Consider the following 20,000-nt stretch of genomic DNA (forward strand, 5'->3'; position numbering starts at 1 on the left):
CTAACGTAGCGTTTTTTTTATTCCTGACAGTTGTAAGCTAAGACCATCTTAAAATAACGCAAGCCTCTAAAAATGCACCTTATCTCGAAAACGAGAACGGTGACCCCTCATTTTTTTGCCTTTTTGGCAAAAGTAGATCATTACCTTTCTGCGTAGCAAGTTTAAAAAAAATCTGTACGTGGGAACATTTTGGGCGCGAACGTCCTTAACCTCTACACTACCGAAACAACGCCCTCAAATTCGCAATTTTAAAGTATTTAAATGAAGCTAACCCTAACAATTTATTGAAAGCTAACCGAATAACGCTTGGTGACTAAGAATGGCGTCGACCGTCAAAAATGGCGTCGCTTGTTTACGAAAGGGAAATTAGCGGCGCTGAACGGATTCGATACAGTCAATCCCTTTCTTTGAATGCGGAAACCAAGCACCCGTGGCGTATTCGACAATTGGACGTACTAAGGATAGGCATCAGCGTTCCTTAACAGATCGACCGCACGATGACAGATTCCTTTGAAGGATCGCTAAGACTCTCAGTCATAGCCCTCTTTTTAGCTTCGTAAAACTGCAATTGCTAACACAACCTACATGTTATGTAGAGACCGAGGGTACTTTTGGTGGCGAGCAAGGAAGTAATTAAACTGGAAAGGAGAATTCTTCAAAGTGATGAACATAGGTAAAAAATTTTTGTAGGAGCAAATTTCATCTGCCATGTAGAGGTCCACTTCTCTAGTTGATCGAGGTCTCGCTGGAGAGCTAAATGATCGCTTACGGAGTGAATCGGACAGTAAAGAACATAGTCGTCAGCGAAGACCTTGATACCAGATGTGATGTTAGTAGGTAGATCGTTAAAAAACATCAAAAAGAGAATGGGACCCAATACGGTTCACTGAGGCACCCCGGAAACTACAGGCGATCACGAAGAAGGAGAACCATTAATCACAACTCGTTGGCTACGCTCAGACAAAAAAGCTTCGAAGCCGGATGTTAGTTAGATTCCGTAGTAGTCAGCCTTAAGTAAAAGCCTTTCCATGGGGAACAGAGTCGAAAGCTTTTGCAAAATCTATAAATACAACATCGACCTGACCATGGACGTTTCAGGACTGATGCCCATTCGCAAATGACAGACCCCGCTGAGAACCATGTTGGTGCGGTGAGATGATGCAATTTGTAGAAAGGTGTCGTTATATTTGGGAGGATACTGTATGTTCCATGACGTTAGATGTAAGGGATGTTAAAGACAACGGTCTGTAGTTTTTGGGATCTGCTTTGGAGCCCTTTTTAAAGATGGCGCAAATATCGGCTAGCTTCCAGGTATGTGGCAGAGTTCCCGAATCGTAAGATTGTTCAAAAAGGGTTACGAGTACGAGTGCAGGCTCTGAGGCGGTGTCGCAGAGGATTCTAGCTAGAATCAAATCTGGTCCACTAGCTTTATCGACCTTAATTTTCAGAAGTTGATTCTTGACGCCCTCTGCCGAGAATTTTATATCGTGCATACGCTCATAACGTGAAGGGGGCATTTCAGTCTGGTAAATTGCTGAGACTGATCTTCTTCTATGAACACACTGTCATACTACTCGCGTGAAGCCTCAGCTTTGGCGCTGTCCGAGAAACATACGCAGTGGTTAGATACTAAGGCCGGGATTCCCTGGGATTCGGTTCGAAGCAACTTTTGGTAAGAACAAGCGCATTTGATTCCATTAGAGACTCCAGAGACTATGGAGTTGAGCCACCCATAACATCGTTTGTCAATTTACTGGACATCGTCTAGTAAATACAACGCGTTATTATCAGGAGATGGCAGGCGATAATAACTGAAGAGGAGAAGAGCCTCGGCTATTTCGAATTTTATAGAGACAATAATGATCTCAAATTTGTGCACATCGAGGCGGACTTCTTCGATTGCGATGATGTCATTGCGAACGCCAATAAAAACTCCCTCGTCGTGCAAGGTTCTGTCCTTCCTAGGAATATCATACGTACTTGGGAATTCCGAGTAAGTGTGTATTGTGGAATCCATGCAGTTTAGATTCGCCTCCCAGAACGATATCAGGCTTAAGCAAATCGATGAGTGCCTGAAATTGAGCTTTTTTAGTTGGACTCTTTATGCCATTACAATTCAGCGAGATGACCTTCGGCTTCCTCCTCTTCTGTTAGGGAGAACAAGCAATCGAGCTGGAGGTGTGTAGCGGTGGTCTCTTGGGAGACGAGCAACGTGGGACAGGCGTAGGTCCTATTGTAGAGTTGTTAGATTCGAGGCTCTGGTAACTGTTATTACTCGCAAAGCTATCCAAATTGTCGAGAAGAAATGTTTTGGGGAAGTTTGGAAAGGCACAAAAGTTTAATATACAGACAAGATTAGAATCACGGACAAAATTGTCGTAAGATTGAGCGGACATTGCAGTTCAGTTGATGTGAAACCAATGAAGACATTCCTCTCATTCAATTGCTTTCGGGTTAGATCTCACAGCCTTGTTACAGAGACCGCAAGGATGTTTAGGTGGACCAGGATTAACATGAACGTCCCCGTTTTGTAACAGAAGAAATTTTAGCGTCAAAATGATATGTGACTTCGAGTGATCCAAAATGGCGTTTGAGCGTCGGAGTCGATCATGTAGTGCGATGAAACGCTTCCAGACCAATTCCAAACAGAAAACGTGTGGTTTCATCATTACTTAATCCAGGACAATGTGACAACCAGGAACGTAGTAAAACGGAAGTGAGAAAGATAGTTGCGGAGGCAAAATAAAACCTGCCCGCCATGTTCCACGACTGCTGACCGCCGACCCCTCCTCGCCTAAAATGCACCCAAAGCAATTCCACGAGGGCTGCATAAACTTTGGAGACCTACTATTGTTATATATAGGAATGAATTCGAAGTTTTGGAATAAAATTACGGTAATTAAGTCACGATCAGCTTTTATGAAACATTGGCTTTTGATCTTGTATGTAAAACGTGTAGGTGCGATGCGCCCTTTCAATGACTCAATCGAAAAACGCATAACTGAATTGCACCGAGAAATTCACATGATTTTGCACACAACACTGGTGGTGAAGTAAAACTAGCGGTAATCAAGGATTAGTGAGATGTGTTTGATTCCTGTTTTGTCATGGTATGGCATCATGATCAATACCGGAGGGACATCTCCTCGTGGGACTGACACGACTAGACAGACTCGACTGAAATTTATGAGGTCCAAAATGGCCAAAGCAACTTTTTTAACCTTTAAATAGCTTGGTTTAAATGGAATACAACAGCCTCTTAACACTGAAAGAGGCAATCACAATGGAAAAAAAGCAACTTCACGAAGGTGTATTACATCAAGGAAAACCTTACCCTGCGAGCAGAGTCTCTAGTCTCTCTCGATCTTCCTAGATAAGTCGAGAAGAGAAAAGTAGACTCTGCCAGCCGACACGACTTTCCTTGACTTGCCGCTCATCCAAAGAAATGGTCATCCAGTTTCGGCTTGACAAACCTGTTTTTTTAATTTGTGCGCATGATCAATCGCCACGCGTCATCAATATTATTTTAAATTTACAACTGCGTGACAATTTTTAACTGTTTAAATTCCCATGAGTGTTTCCTCCCTGGTCAGAGTTTTTCTCTGTCCTTGTGTGGGCCCATCTCCATTAATAGGGCTAACGCTCACATCCAGGTGATCTGGTGACATAATTCGGGGGACTGAGGAGAAAAATTTTAACGCCGTATCCCACAACCGCGCGCGGTCTTATTTTCGATTTAAACTTGGCAGAGGCGAGGTTAGATCTTGTCGGGCCTACTTGAATGTTCATTCAGTAACAGAAAATGTGGTAGACACGAAATGATCTCTGGAGTTTTGGCGATGGCAATACTGCAGGGAGTTTGGAAACAACAACTAAGGCCGCGCGCGGTTGTGGGATACGGCCTTAAAATTTTTCTTCCCAGTCCTCCACATTACGTCACCAGATCACCTGGATGGTTAATATGGGGTACAAATCTAGCACTTCACATTACACTCTAATCAGTAAAGTCTATTTCCTACGTATGTCGGTTACAGAAACTATTGTAGTTTGGCCGAATTGAGAAACCTATTAACTTTTTCAGTAAAAATTGAAATGGCAATTTAAAAACTTGAACTTTCTTCAGTTTCGAGGAAAATGATTCCTTTGCTATCGTGTGTTTGCCAGAGTTTTGAAAATATCCCTACTCTTTGTTTTGGTTTTATGGTTTTGCGGTTACTAGTCACGCGACACGAAATGTTGAGCCGGCTGGCGGAGTCTACTTTCCTCTTCCCGACTTATCTTAGGAAAACCTAAGTAGATATGATGAAACAGTCGCTGAGACGTCGAGAGAATTTCAGACCAAGTAAGAGAGAACAAGTTCGTTTCTTTACTTATTGATAACTTCAATTTTTGTACCATTTGGTAGTGTCTCACAAGTCAATTTTTAGATTGAGATGACAAGGCTTTTAATAACTTACTAGTTAACGGTTATTAAACAGTATGCAAAGAGGAAACCATCGGAAAACTTCCTTAAAAGTCTATGAAAACGCTGAACCTTTTTTCTCAAAGTTCAAATCAAAAATCGGGGGTGCGGCTTATCTACGGACTTTTCTAAGACCTAATTAATATTCATAAGAACTTCTCAAGATGTTCCTACATATAACAAACTGAAAGCATGAGTGGTGGCTCGTTAAAGATCGATCCGACGGTTTGTATCTTGAAGCGTTCATTTGCAATTCTTGTTCTCCAAGAGGTCTCTCAAGGTATTAATTTTCACTTTACTCAAACAACTGAACACCAACCTACACAGAATCGCCATTCCTCCACAAAGCTGTTTGCTATGACGCCTGCGACAATCACTTCGACGCATATCTTTCCCCCACGTGCGACAAAATACCAAGATATTCGCGAGTACTCGCTTATACATGGACTTTTACGGTATTTCTTCCAAAGGAGATCGAAGTCGATTCAGCGATGTAGTTCACACGGAATTTTTTCTCAGCGAAATGCAATTGTTTCTATGTTTTGGTGCATGCCGCGCTTGTGGGGGCGCTCTCATCAAAAGATGATTTAGTTAATCTTTTTTATTCAAAGACTGAGGAAAACTAGGGACCTTTAACTGAACACGGCTGAAGAGAGGAGAAAACTATGACAGTTTAGGGGGAAAGGTGTGAAGTTGGATTCATGACAAAAGCATTTAGTCGTATCATGCTTTGTCTCGATATTTAATTGTCCTCCTAACGTTAACGTTTGTTGGTTCAGAGTTTGCGGATTTGAGACAAAAATTGACAAAAACCGAGGTATGTATGACACATTGTAATAAACATAAATCTATGAGGTCTCATTTCCTTTAATAATTATCAGTTTTTTTTTCAGCCCAAAGGGATTGGTCGGAAATTATACGTAGGAAATATATACTTGACTCACTAGCTTATAAAAATTTGGTTTTATCAACGGAGTTGATAATGTACGGAGCTGACGTTTCGAGCGTTAGCCCTTCGTCAGAGCGAATCCGCTCTGACGAAGGGCTAACGCTCGAAACGTCAGCTTTTAGAATCTCTGTACGGTGGCCAATTTACATTATCAACTCCGTTGATAAAACCAAATTTTTGTATACTACTTCCCCACCGACGCAGCACCACAGTTTCTTTAGAAACTACCCCTTCATTCACTAGCTTATAAGCTTGCCATTTTTGTCTCTCTACGTGAGATAAAATTGTGTTTTCTTTTATATAGAGAAATTAGATCGGTAGGGCTAGAATACCAAACATTAGCTTAGAAAAATAAAGACGTTTTAAGATGAAAAAGTAAAGAAAACTTAGCTGTCGGAAATGAAACTATCTAAAAATAGCCGCTACCTTGTCAATTCAGAAAAATGTAAATCCAAGACGGAACGAAATGAAAATATTTTTTATCGAAGAATAGATTTTTCTGAGGTCGTTAGCTTCCGGAAATTTTACCATCTGTTATCTTTGCCATTATTTTGGTCATAATAATAATTTGCATAAGAAGACTTCAGATTTCAAAAGGAAAGATTTTAATCGGGCATTTTAAAGATTATAACTCGGAAACGATACCTTAAATATTGCAATGTCTATCTGAAAAGACTTTAATTAAAGCAGCCATTCGTTATTCAAAAACGTCACTGGATGCATAATTAAACACAGAAGGAGATAACCTTGATATTTAGATGCCAAAATGTGTAGACTTCAGTTTGCTCCAGTGCGTTGCAGATCTCGACCTTGCAGCCTGTAAAGTTCAATCTGGACATCACCCTTACTTTACTGAACTCTTGTAAGTTTGATGAAACGCTTATAACTTCTGTACTTCAGTGACCTCGCAGATGTAAAGTGCCATAAGATGAGTTATCTTACTCAGTAAACTTCATCGTCTCACTTTGGTAAGCATCATAAGACCATTTCATTTTTTTTTCATTGATTACAGCCTTTTCAGTTTCTCCCTAAGTCACGCTCTCCTGATGTATTGCCAGCCCGGAAGCAATGTATCATGACTTCGAATTGGCGCACAAAATCTTTGAATCACTTTTTCTTTTCAAGTTATCATGACAGGATTTTCCGAAAAAATGAATATATCTAATTCAAAACTGACTTACGACTTAGTGAGGACTCCAGAAACCGGAAGATAGCCTTATTTCTGGCTTTAGTTTGCTTTTGTGGTCACATCCGTGAGAAGCCCTTAAAGCTAATCCGGCCAGGCCGCACACGTGCAGGGAGACCGATACACCACAACGGGGACTCCATGCCCCTACTCTTTGCAAAAAGTTGGGAGTTTAAGCAAACACGGCGTCTACAGCAACGACAGAGCCACAAAGCAAGAATATTATTAGTTAAAAATGAAGAAATAATCGTACTGCACGGCAGCACGAATTTCCATGCATTTCTTTGTCGTACTCCACAAAACAACAACGTGAAATCACTAGATTTTAAGTTTTGGCGACAACGTGAGCATATAACAATGCGCCATTTATTTTTGCTATGTTTACTTTAAAACCGTTCGTAGCCATTCATTTACAGGATAGTTCGCCCGTATTGTGCAACGTGAAGGAGAAGGAATAATCGCGAAATACTTGCGATAGCGCTAAGTTATATTTTGGAATGACGTTTTCGTTGCCGCAGCTGTCGTCTTTGCTCAGGGTGCGTTCGATTGACCGTAATCCGGAATAGGAATACATGGAATATAAGTTAGAAATCCTTCGTTTTTACGGAGATTCAAATAAAAATTGCCAAACATCTGTTAAAATACTATTTTAAACATATTTTTATTATCCTTGCTGCTTCGAAACGCGCCAAACATACCGTTTCCATCATCACTGCACGTATTCTTATTCCGGAATAGGGTCAATCGAACGCGTCCTTAATTAAACTCCCTAGTGCGTTTTCTTTAACGTCCCACAGCGTTTACAAGGGTTGTGAAATGGGGCCTTCGGGTTATAGCCGGGCCTTATTCGAGAACACTTGAAAGTCTAAACATTTGTGGATGTCATTGTAATCTTTGGGTATCACTTTAGTCAGTACGTTAGGACCATAAGGGCCTCTTTCTCGGAATTCCCGAAACGTTTCTGGGTTTCAAAAGCCATTGTGAATTTGCTATCCGTTTGTTTATAGTTTCGGCATGTTTTCAAGATGGCAAAAAGCAAAACAATAATCACTGTAAAGTTTGATGACTTATAACCCCCCACTGATCCGTTGTTATGATACAGAGGAAATTGTGGCATCCGAAAAAAATGTCCAGAAAGAGTCGCTCGTACCCGCCACTCGGTCGCGAACGGTGTTCTAACTGGTCAGAGGTCCTACGGCCTCTTTTTTTGTAGTCAAACCCATTCATCTCAAACTCATGTAAGACATTTAATACGGTGACAAGCCCTGCATAGCTGTTAACTACGGGAATCCCTTTGAAAATACAACAATCCACCTGTTAACAAACCCACCAACTGTTGACTATATTGTCAGTAATTTGCATTGACATAGCACTTGCTTCATGCAGCTGCAGGCTCACGAAGTAATTAACTCAGCGCAGGAAAATACCCTGGCTCCATAGACCTTATTGATAAATGGCGGTGAAGTTATGATTCTTTCTTCCAAGTGCAAATTAGCCCACCAAGCCTCGATACCATACAGTGAATTGAAAAGAATTCTTGCTCTAAAATGAGGCTTGGCAGGTGACCGCCATTTATGAATAAGGTCTATGATGTCCTATATTTTGCTGACCGTCTGTGCAAAGATGAACGCGCATGCATGCATGCATGCTTGGGGCTAGACCCTTTAAAATTGCTACTGGAGAAAGGCAGCCGGATAAGTTCTTCGTAATGAGAAAAAAATTCCTTGTTTTGCAAAAGTTCTACATGGAGTTCAAATTTATCCAAAATGTAAGCTGGTTGGAGCTTTCGCCGCGAGAGACTGGGTTTCCTCGCAGCTTCACCGCCCAAAAATACAGCTCGCGAGTACACGAACTATCGAGCGAATGTCTGTTATTACTTTCTGATTTGTATGCTGAATACGTAACAACTCTGAATTTGTCATCCCAAAAAAACCGACTTTTTGCAACATTGTGTACAGATTGAAATTTTGCGCAGCTCGAGTTAAAAATATCACTTGCGTTCCTTACTACAAACCTGGACAAAATTTTTGAGACATTCTTGACTTCTTTGTCGCTACAACGTTCATTATATACGAACATACTTGCAAACGTTCGCTAAAACGTTTGTTATTATAATTCGGCAGCGTTGCTTGACGCTAGTTAAAATAATTCTGAAATGTGAGATGCCAGCTGTACCAGCGTGAGTGGAAACTGCATATGCAACATTCACAGGTTTCATCAGCTTTCTGATTGGTGGTTCGTTATAAATGATAATTTGCAGAATTTTAATTTGCTTTTGTCACCTTCTTAGAGATGTTAATGGTAGAAGCTCTTTTCGCCATTTCACAGACGAGTCCTTTTCTTTTAATTACATCGTATGGTAACAGAACTTGATAAATCCTGGAAAGTGAACACCTGAGGACCGGCCGTCTGGTAAGGGCTTTTAATTAATAAGCTCTTATTAACCGAGAGGTAGGTCTTAACTGAGGTAGCCAGTACAGACCGAACGCAGTTTGATTCAAATTGATGACTGTGGTCGAGGTTTACCTAGCCCGGTCAATAAGATGTTTATTACATGGCTAAACAATATATCAACAAAACAAAAAGGAAAAAAAAATTGCCCGGAGACAAAGTGACGTTCATCGTTCATCTCGTTTGTACAAATGTACACACTTTATATACGTACATAACAAATTTAACAAGTGCCAAAAACTGACCGTCATGATCACTTACAGTACACAAGTGACGCGGAGATCAACCATAACAAACACAATAAAATTACCGCTTTATCCATGCATTTGATGTTTTTGGAGACCTTTAATGTACCGATGACAATTTCTCTTTATCTTGGATATCCAAGCAATTAGTCAATACCAAAATTTTTTCATAACATATCTACTCAATAATCTTCCTCTAGGCCGGTCTGACGAAAGCTCATGATTGTAAACGTTATACTGAGGTGAGGCGGCTACCGTGGTATGATTATGAGGTCTACTGAGATATAGTTAGCTGTTTCCTGGTAAGCACGATAATAATATTGAGATATCATGCATCTCAGTCGACACCTCTTGGTGGGAAATAAAAAAACAGTTCTCCGCTTTTTTCGACAAACTACCGTTTCTTCCTATATCCGGAACTCCGACCCTATATCCAAACAACAGGATTCATCCTTATTAAAATCCTTTCATTCCAGTTTCGCTCTCATTATGCGTTGCAAAAAGACGACCGTCTAAACTGCTGGCGAAACCTGTCCTTGCATGGCTCTGCATGCGGGTCAGATTTGCACTAACGCCTTTCAACGAGTGTTTTTGTCATTTACTAACGACAACGTTTCTATGATATGTGAGTTTTCCATGGATCAAAACACAACGTATTTGGCCGCAATGTGTTGTTTTGACGAAGTCCGAGGCTAAATTCGCGATAACGAAAACCGATGATACGAAATGAAATTAATGGTTGTCGAAAAAGTTGGCTTCCGAATAATTACGAGTACATTAGTAATAGAAAATTTCATCCTGTCTTAGCACTCCATTGTCTGTTTTTATTTGTGTGTATCTATAATTTCACATTGTGTACTATTGTTTTCAGTTTTCGAATTTTAAAATTTGATGGAAGTCTGCCCTCGATTATGCGCTTAGCTTTGCCAGATTGGTCAGTTAACATTCCGTATTAGTCTCGTATTATGCGGTGTACTTGGTATTCACTCTCAAACAGAACTGTAAGATTAAGATAATAAATCTTCACGAAATTGATTCCTTAAACTGCTTTTATGCCTCTTTAAAATGCAAAACGTAACAAAATGAGATGTCAGCGACGTTGTTTCTTCTCCGGTCTGGTTTAATGGTATTCTCTACATTTCTTGAAATTTTGTCTAGGTCAAGCTTTCGCTCTTTGTTTCCGAAATTTTGTTTTTATTTTTTCAATTATACTTCCTCTTCTTATTGATATTTTTAAATATTGTATTAAGATATGGGAGAACACAGAGAATAGTCGTCAGCGCGTATTTTGCATTGTGACTTAACTGATCGAGTAACCTGGCTTCTTTTTTCGGAGTTTTGTTTCAGTAAATTTTAAGCGATTGCAACCGACCAAGAGATCTAAATCAAGTAGACCTCGTCAGGCTTCCAAGGTCCTCTTTTCATTCCTAACTTCCTTCCGATTGGGAAAAGAAAAAAACAAACGATCAGCTTTTGTCACTAACATGTTAAAAGCTACAGTGAACGCCGAAAAGAAGAACAATAAGGCCAAATTCATGACACCTTAGTAGATTTTGAGCATCTGCCAACACAACCAACTAGGGTTAGTTTTCGCCTGATCTTTTGCTAGACGAGATTTATGGTGCAAATTTTCAACTTAGATACGGTTTCCTCTCAATCACGGCGTGGCCTCGACAGCTTAAATTAAGGCCACGTCTTAGCCGATCTAGGACAGTTGTAGATCGCGTTTTGTGTCCCGCACAACGTACTCTTGAAGCGGTACGTGCTGTACACAGAAGGACATTTTTGAACGAAAATTAAATTGCACGTACCGCAACATAAAATACTTCCAATCAACTTTGCTATCGATGACCACCTTTTTCTTTTATCTTTCAGAGAAACTTACAGCTTATCAAATGCTCTCGATTTCAACGAATGCTGAAAACAAAAAAGGGTACGTTCGATTCAACTGTTTTTTTTTTTCTCATTAGAATACAATGTGAATCCTACAGGAAGCCGACATTTATTCCTGAATTTTAATACTCCCCTTAAAAAAAAACTTGTTATAGTTGTCCTTTTCAATTTTCATAGATTAATGTTGTTCCTAAACAATCGGCTCTATGAAGTAAAATGTGTACAGAGTGCATAGTCGGTGTATTTTTATATCGTTCACGGTTTACAACTGAGTTAATCTCCGCCGCCATGTTGTTGAAAAAAAAAAACACTGGTTACTTCCTTTTTGAGTTATCGCTTCGTTGCTTTCTTTTTAAAAAATGTTTTTGTATCCTCCTCTAGTTTCATTTTTTTTTTTGCTCAGAAGCGACCGTTTTGTTGAGAGTAAACAGTCGCGTTTAGGTTTTTCTCTTGATTTGTGTGATTATGTTATTTGATGTATGATGAATTGAGGCCGAACATTAGCACAGAGTAGTTCATCTTTTTATCACCTTTCGCCTGAGCATTCATTGCACGATAACTTTGCTCAGCTTTGATGCTTTTACTTTCAATCCTATTGACACAGTTTTATTAATGACGTCGGAGTATTCGGTTTTCAAAATCCGTCTTACAGAACGATTGGATCTTTTCAGCCGAATGTTTCGCCGCCCATGCCGAGTCGAATGTGCACGATTGATGATGGATCATTACTCGTATGCGCAAAATAGAGAAAAAAACAACAAATGTACGTGAAGTTATTAACTGTACTTCAGAACCTAGCTTTGGTTTCAGGGTCTTTTGAAACATATTATTCATTTTCGACTTTGCGTGACTGTCAAGCTAAGGAAGCAAATCAGGAGGAAAATTGCAAATTTAGCTAAATTTGGAATACACCCCGTCGGTTCTTTTGTATATTCACTTTTTTTACTCTAAATAAGCTATTCAAACTTGAGAACAGTCAGTTTTTTTGTCTCCTTTTTCCAAATGACAGCAATTGACTTCCACAATCCTTGGCCGACAGGAATAATCGTTCGGTTCAGGGATTTAACGCGAGTTTATGACTCATCGGAAATAAACTTCAATAAAAGCAAATCATTCAGGAAACAGACAAGTAAGATCTGTGGTTGAAACTGTAATTTTAAAGCCTCTGTATCGTATAATAATTTGTTTCTTTGCTTGTTTTTGTAAATAAAGCAAATTAAAATCCAACGCGGAGCCATAGGTCCAAAAATCGACCTGACTGAAAAGCATGGCAGTCAACTCTCAGCCCCCTGCGTTGATTTTGGGACGAGGATAGCACTCTATACTTCGTTTTTTTTTCTTTCAGCTGAACAAAGTGACAAAGTGTTGACGGATGGACGTCAGTCTCGAGTGAGGCATCAACAATCCAACAAATACGGGATTATATATTTTGTGTGGTGCTTAAACTGAAGACTATTCGAGGCTTTTGTTCGCTGTTAGTGTCTTTGTTCTTTAGAAGCACAATAAATCTCGCCAGTCGCAACTGAATACAACTTAGAAGATCAACAGGAAAATCAATTAAATTGGGAGAATTTTTATCACCAGACGAGCTGTCAACAACATAACGCAGGGAATCTCTAAGGAAGGAGAAGTACAAGATCAAAGTACGCGCGTAATCTTTCAATTTCAGTAAGGTCATCGCCTGTAATCAGCACACCTTTTGGCTGCAATGGCGAACGCAAGCTCCAACACGCCTGATAAGTTTGACCGTGCTCATATTGCTCTTTCCTGTGTATTTGTGGTACTTATAATGGTGTTTGCTGTGGTTGGTAACATCCTTGTTATACTTGCATTCAAATGCTTTAGCAGATTGCGTCGCGTCACAAATTATTTCGTTGTGTCCTTAGCTGTCACCGATATTCTGGTTGCAGTGGTTTCGATGCCAGTTTGGGTGGCGTACATAATATCTGGTCTGCACTTATTCCAGCGCAAACCCCTTTTACAAATGTTATGGACTGGTACGGACATAATGGTGAGCGTGGCGTCAATATGGCACTTGACCTGTGTAAGTATTGACCGATACCTTTGCATAACTGGACCTCTTTACTACCACGTTCGAATGACATCAAAGCGAGCAATTGTGATTATCAGCGCCATATGGGTATCTTCCATCCTCATCGCCTGCCTTGGGCCCACGTTCTGGCATTTGGATATATATACGTTGGTAATAGTGTTACTGAATTACGCCATTCCAGTTATTATCATCCTCTTTGCGTACATGAGTATTTTTAAGGCAGCGCGTTACCAAGCCAAACAAATAGACTTGAACATTAATGGTCAATCCAGGCGCTTTTCGTTGACTGTGGAGTTGAAGGCAGCCAAGACCCTCGGCGTGGTTATAGGAGCGTTTATTGTGTGCTGGTCTCCCTTCTTTGCGCTTAATCTTCGATATTACATCTGTCGCTGCCCTCCTCCGCCTCTCGCTGTTTCCGTTGCGAAGTGGATGCATTACGGAAATTCGATGTTAAACCCGTTGATATATGGTCTCATGAATAAAGACTTTAGATTCGCATTCAAGAAGCTGTTCACGGATCTAAAGCTGCTGTCGTTATCAAATGCCTCAGCAAACAGTGGAAATGGCGATCGTTCTGGTCAATTGACTCAATGCAATCGAATGGAAAAAGATAAGGGTCAGCAGGGATGCACTAACGTTTAGAGACTCAACATTGACGCGATCGGAAACCTTCGCTAGAGAGATTTGGCAACACGTTTACGGCAAAAGGCAAAGGTCAGATTGAAATTTGCGTTTTGCAAAAAATCAAAATAAAGAGAATTCTAATGCTCGAAAAGTGTTTTGTTTTTATCCCTTATCTATTCCAGCGTTTCCCAGCGCCATGCACAAACCCTGTTTTATGATACAGATACTGATGAAATACCAGGATTTCTCCTTTCACTAAAAACTCATATCTTCACCGCGCCCAGTGAAAATAACATTTTTATCTTTCAAATGTGAAAATATGTGTCGTCATGGTAATGAACACGATTAGCCAATAAAACGCGAGCTTCGTCTTTATTTTAAGATACTTTTTTGCTTCAATATAATTCTTCTCTACTACATTAACATTTTTATTGCAAATTTTACATGGTCATGATTTGTTTTTCATAACTTTCATATCTCGTTTCATGTTACACAACATGCGTGTTTTAGCGGTTGGTGACCACTATTTCATCATTTCGAAAATGAATAAAACAAGTTGTTTTAAATCTGGACATTTCGTCAATATCTATATAATATAACAGAACATTACATGCCCGCTTGGGGATACGAATTTTATCTTCTTGTGCTGAAAGTACCTCTCACTCGTTCGCTTTGCTCACTCGTGAGAGATACTTTCAGTACTCGAAGATAAAATTCGTAACCCCGCGCGGCCATGTATTGTCCTCTATTTCTAACGCGATCACTGAATCCAACTGAGCATTAGTGGTCATCTTGAGGACGGTGTTGTACATTTGCAAGTTACTTACACAGGGAATCATAAATCTAATTATTCTCTTATTTAGCGCTTCTCGTTTCTCCGAATTGCGCGCAACCTCGTTTTTTTGTCGTTGTCCAACCTCGTTCCCAGGGACGACAACGACAAAGGAGGCAGAGAAGAGAGAAAATACCGGCCGAGAAAGCTGTCCCACGTTCTGACTTTAATCCTTGAAACTGAGGTAAAAAGTAAAGCAAACCCTCTGTTACGAGCCAGAAGGCCCATCAGGCCGGCACTTATCTCCGGTTTCATTAGCATGAAGCAACTAGGAGTATCTTTACCCCCCCCCCCCCCCCCGCCCCCTGGATGGGATGGTAGTCCCTCGCAGGGTTCCCCCCAGCACACAACACAATGTCCCCGACCAGGCAGGACCCGAACCCGGACCACTCGATCCGGGAGTCGAGCACTCTAGCCATGAGGCCACCGACCCTCCCACTGAAGGGAATGGAACCTAATGACCTCTACCCACCACCATTAGTTCTTCAATGACGTTAGAGAATTAACTTTCCTGTTTAATTAGTTCGTAGAAGGAGCTTTAATTTGTCTTAATGAGTAGGACAAGAGTACAGACTACTAAGTCGTTAGCGTTATTGTCATTGTCGTAATTATCCTTTATTTACGTCAACACACATTATAAATACATTACAACGTTACTATTAAATCGCTAGTTTTAGGGAGAAGTAGTCACTCAATGAAATGTATAAGAGGAGCAATTGAATGAAGTTTTGTTCGTTCGATATAAACAGGAAATTCGTGGGAATAAACAATGAAAATCGTCTCATACATTTTGCACGAGGTTAAGGGGAGGCTAAACGTTTCATAACAGGCGTGAGACAGGAAATAATTTATAACAAGTGGGGTTAATCATTATTACTTTAACCGTTTATCAGAGAAACAGTCTCCTGCAGTGAATTTCCTCTTGTAGTACTCCCCCCCCTCCCCTTCCAGGGGGATCTGTAGCCAACATGAAAAGTCCGTCTTCGCGGCACACGGAACGAAACCAGGCACACTTACAAAATGGAGTTTGACAACAAATTGTGGAACGGAAAATACAGAAAATTGTTTAAAAAATAGTAGTTATCCGTAAAAGTGACTTTTGCACGGATGTGTTACAAACGCGTCTGTGCTTAACGTCGAGTATGGTTATCATATAAGTTTTTAGGGTTTGACCACGATTCAGCCTGCAATTTAAAGACAAAAACGAGTAGAAACACCAGCGTCTAAGTTTGATTATTTCAAGCATACGATAGCGCACCATCTCTCTAATACTCCAGAGGTGGGTTGACGGCAGCTGGTCTCCCCGGATATACTTCTTTTTGCATGGCATCTGCTGGTCCACTACTTCGATGAACAGCTGGTACCAGTGTTCACAAATATCATCAATGTCATCGAAGATATATGCAGTATGCCAACATCAGCTAGGTAACGATCATTTTCGAAGCCCTTCATGATACTACGATATTCAATGGGCTTGCGTTGAGGTCTAATGGTCTTTGCTTCCGTAAAGCAGAGATCAAATCATGATCACTAAGGCCCAGCTTCATTGTTCTACTTGTAGCAGATGTTTACTGCGTCTTTCAATAACATGCGGACTCTTAAATTCAAAGGTCAACGGACAAATGCGTTTTTCGCTACCGTCAATCAAATGTTCGGGGGCTCCTCCCAGCTTCCGACTGTGTTGACTGAACTGGGCTCAACGATGTGATTTGATTACTGCGCGCTCGACAGTAGTCGGATGTTCGGAGGAGCTGCCGAACGTTAGATTGACGGTAGCGAAAACGGTTGTCGGTTGACCTTTGAATTAAAGAGTCCGCATGTTAATGAAACGCGCAGTAAGTTCTAAATCGTTCCAGGTTGCTGGCAATAAGGACATCAATGACGCAGAGCTGTTGAAATGACAACTTCGCTTAAGGCTGCCGACGGTGATTGCCTCACTTTGCTCTGATAATCGAGACAGTGACTCATTTATGTCCTTTTGATTACCTCTTTGTCTTTCCACTATGTTTAGGTCTCTAAGACCATCAGCAAAACTTGATAGTCTCTCAACGAGGTCTCTGTGAGAGGTTATCTTGCTAATCAGGGAAACTCAAGTTCATCGTCTCGTTCTCGCCCCGCTTTGGCGCGATACTGGGTTCCAATAGGCGTATTGCGTGACAAGTTATATTTTATATATGGCAAGTTTTATTGCAACAAGTTTTATATATGGCGTGACAAGTTTTCTATTTTCAAACAAGTTTTCTATTTTCAAACATGTTTTATATACGGCGTGAAGGGTTTTATATTTTTTAGCAAGTCTTATGTATAAGCTAAGATGTTCTATTTAAAGAGCAATGAGTTTTATATATTTATTGATAAGTTTTATATATGACAAGAAGTATTTTTGATACAAACGGCATTCCATAGTCAGTGGTCTTCTTTCAGAAACCATCTCTTCTAACGATTCAGAGCGGGGTCACATTTGTCACCCGTACTTAGTATCGCTATGAAAGCTTTCCGAAAGTCTCTGTTCATGACAGTGTAAATGATTGGATTTAGCAGGGAATTTACGTAGTGCATACATTTAGTGGCCATGATAACCTCCGGTTTTACGATGGGACAATCTTTCGACGGATCACACAAACTGTACATTACATTAAGTGTACCAAACGGCAGCCAACATATCGCAAAAGCTCCTAAGACAACTGAAAGCGTCTTGGCTGCTTTGTACTCCTTCATGAAATTGTTCTGACCCCTAAGGTACTGCGCAGGCGTTGTGGCACGTATTTGTTTCACTTGACGTAGGGCTACTTTGAACGAAAGGAAATGCGCGGAGATTATGAAAAGCAGAGGAGCACAAAAACATATGATGGTTGCAACCAGATTGAAAATGCGTTTTGTAAAGAGAAGGTGACTTGTAATGGCCGCGCCTACGGAATAAATCCAAACGCAAGCAATAATCGCGGTCACTGTTCTTGGTGTCATCCACTCAGCATACCTTAAAGGGTGTCTTATGCTGACAGCACGATCAAAGCTAATCACCATTAGATTCATAATTGAAGCCGTTCCCACAAGAATATCCACCATGGTCCAAGCGTGTCGCAGAGTTTCTCCAAGAATCCACATGGGTCCGGTAAGGAGGTATGCAAGCCCCACAGGCATTGAGAAAAGTGCCACACACAGATCGGTGCATGCCAGCGACACCAAGAAGGAGTTGGTAACCGTGCGCATGCGTCTTTGAAGCAGAAACGCTGCGATGACGAGACAATTGCCGCATATAGTGACCAGGATCATCATGACGGAAAAAGTAGCTACGCACGCTTGAAAGCCCACAGAGAAATTTTGAGGTGAACGGGTTGTACTCAGGGTACTGTTCACTGGCATTGTGCAGTTTTGTTTTATATCCTCTCTTTTCTCGCCTTTTTGTTGGCCAAAGATATTTCCCGCTGTGTGGGATGAATGAAGGCCTGAGTCTTATTTCAAGGAGAAGAAATGTATTCAAAATTGTCGACAATGGGACTAGAACGCAAAACATAAGAGAATTTTAATACAACAGTCATTGTTGGTTAGTTTGTTCTTTATCTGGTTATTTGCTATTATAATTAAATACGTGCTAACCTATAATGCATTATTTTTGGAACAATTCTTGTAAAATGAAACCAAACGCACGAATGGTTAACAACAGGCTGATAGGTTCGGTAGTAGCCAAAACGCGGGGCCGGGGCCGGGGCCGGGGCCGGGGTCGGGGTCGGGGTCGGGGTCGGGGTCCCTTTTCTTTTTCCCTTTTTTTTTTGGTTTCAATTTTTATCGTTATTCTCCTGTTGGCTTTTGCGATAACCTGACTTAGTCTTTTCGAAAATCGGAGTTTGTTTTTCGAAATTAAGATCATTTCCGGAAATGCTGAAATTGGAGTTTATGAAATATACGCCAACTGCCAAAAACACTGAAGACTCGCTGATCTCCACACTTAAAAACAGCATTTCAATGTTTACTTCTTGAGAAAAATGTGATCGTCACACAGTCACGCAACGTATAAATTTCCTCGTTGCTCGTGTTGCTGTCTTGTTGTTGTCTGTCTTTACTAGAAACGGTTTGTAGTAAAGCCAGAGTCGCACGGGAACTTGCTAGTCAATTCTATTCGGACGTCACGGGATCGAATCCAGTATCACTATAAAAAAACAGAACAACATTGAAAACAATTTTGCGAAAACAGTCAAATGATAACGTTGTGTGACGACTATCGTGGAACTGTGGCTATGTTCTGTTTCGTTTTAATTGTATTGCGGAGGTTTTTACGAAGTAAAGATTAAAATGTGCTTTTAAAATGTGGAGCTCAGCGGATCTTCAGTGTCTCAAGGAGTTAGTGTATATTCCCCACAAAAATTCCAATTTCAGTCTGAAATTCTCTTAATTTCGAAAAACAAAGATGTCTCTTTCGTAGATTCCGTATAAATGAAAGAAAGATGCCAAACATTCGCATATAACATTACAGGAGAATAACGTCAAAAATTGAACCAAAAAAAAATGGAAAACAAAGACACCCCGACCCCGACCCCGACCCCGACCCCAACCCCGACCCCGACCCCGACCCCGACCCCGACCCCGGTCCCGGCCCTGGCCCCGGTCCCGGCCCCGGCCCCAGCCCCGGCCCCGGCCCCAGCCCCGGACCCGCGTTTTGGCTACTACCGATAGGTTCTTGCTTTTCCGAACAATTCGAAGAGACAAACCAATGACTTAATTCCCTTTAACACAACTTATCTCTTTCATCTTGACTTTAGTGTGTTTTAGCAACGGTGGTGACTTTCAAAATATCTTAGTAATTTAAAAAGAACCGCTAAATGATCAGGCTTATTAACTACTTCAAGACGAAGAAGAACAATAAAAAGATTTAGCTGGTGACCAAGAAAGCAGAGATTGCTGAGCACATTAGAATGCCTGATTACCATTTTTCGCTGTTTCTCAGTCGTTTTTCGTATTAAGAGTAGATGATAAGCTTCTGATGGCAGTCAATGAGAACCGACTCATCGAGTAATGTCAACGCCGAAAGCCGCAGCCTCTGATCCGTAGGTGTTTGTTAATTATTGCAAAAAAGCATACAACACTTTACCTGGACAAGATAAGCACTTGTTTCAAGTATATCTTTCTTCTCTTCTTCAAGCTTTTGAGCTGGAAAGACGCTGCTGGTTAACGTGCAATAAATTGAATTTAACGATAAAAAGGCGAAATAGCGCTTCTATAAAGACGCGACCGGATTTTGCCGCTTCCGTGCAGCGGACCGCACATGTGAGCTCCGCTTTTTAATTGATTTTCGTTTTTGATGTCGCAT

The 20,000-nt window shown here is 40.8% G+C and overlaps 2 protein-coding genes across 11 annotated transcripts in view; one reads left to right on the forward strand and one right to left on the reverse strand.

Annotated features, from left to right (window-relative positions):
• The window catches only part of LOC138044072 (octopamine receptor beta-2R-like), a 17,822-nt gene extending 3,567 nt beyond the window's left edge, over positions 1-14,255 (forward strand). The window contains exons 1-3 of one of the 10 annotated variants that reach the window (XM_068890694.1): positions 4,264-4,342; positions 11,169-11,226; positions 12,532-14,255. In XM_068890694.1, the coding sequence (XP_068746795.1) occupies positions 12,895-13,881 (987 nt within the window). In that variant the 5' untranslated portion in view covers positions 4,264-4,342; positions 11,169-11,226; positions 12,532-12,894 and the 3' untranslated portion in view covers positions 13,882-14,255. Of the gene's footprint in view, positions 1-4,263; positions 4,343-4,660; positions 4,743-6,030; positions 6,380-8,911; positions 9,010-9,504; positions 9,596-10,668; positions 10,876-11,168; positions 11,227-12,083; positions 12,316-12,531 lie in introns of those variants that run through there. The other 9 variants (XM_068890689.1, XM_068890695.1, XM_068890693.1 and 6 more) reach the window with 9 other exon arrangements.
• A 2,776-nt stretch (positions 14,256-17,031) lies between these two features.
• On the reverse strand, positions 17,032-19,935 carry LOC138044074 (histamine H2 receptor-like). The gene is made up of 2 exons (XM_068890700.1): positions 19,782-19,935; positions 17,032-18,193 (listed from the first exon to the last, which is right to left on the reverse strand). The coding sequence occupies exon 2, from the start codon at positions 18,056-18,058 to the stop codon at positions 17,132-17,134; it is 927 nt and encodes a 308-aa protein (XP_068746801.1). The 5' UTR covers positions 18,059-18,193; positions 19,782-19,935; the 3' UTR covers positions 17,032-17,131.
• Between the last annotated feature and the right edge of the window lie 65 nt (positions 19,936-20,000).

This window comes from Montipora capricornis, chromosome 3 (assembly GCF_036669925.1).
Source record: "Montipora capricornis isolate CH-2021 chromosome 3, ASM3666992v2, whole genome shotgun sequence".
Lineage (NCBI taxonomy): Eukaryota > Metazoa > Cnidaria > Anthozoa > Scleractinia > Acroporidae > Montipora > Montipora capricornis.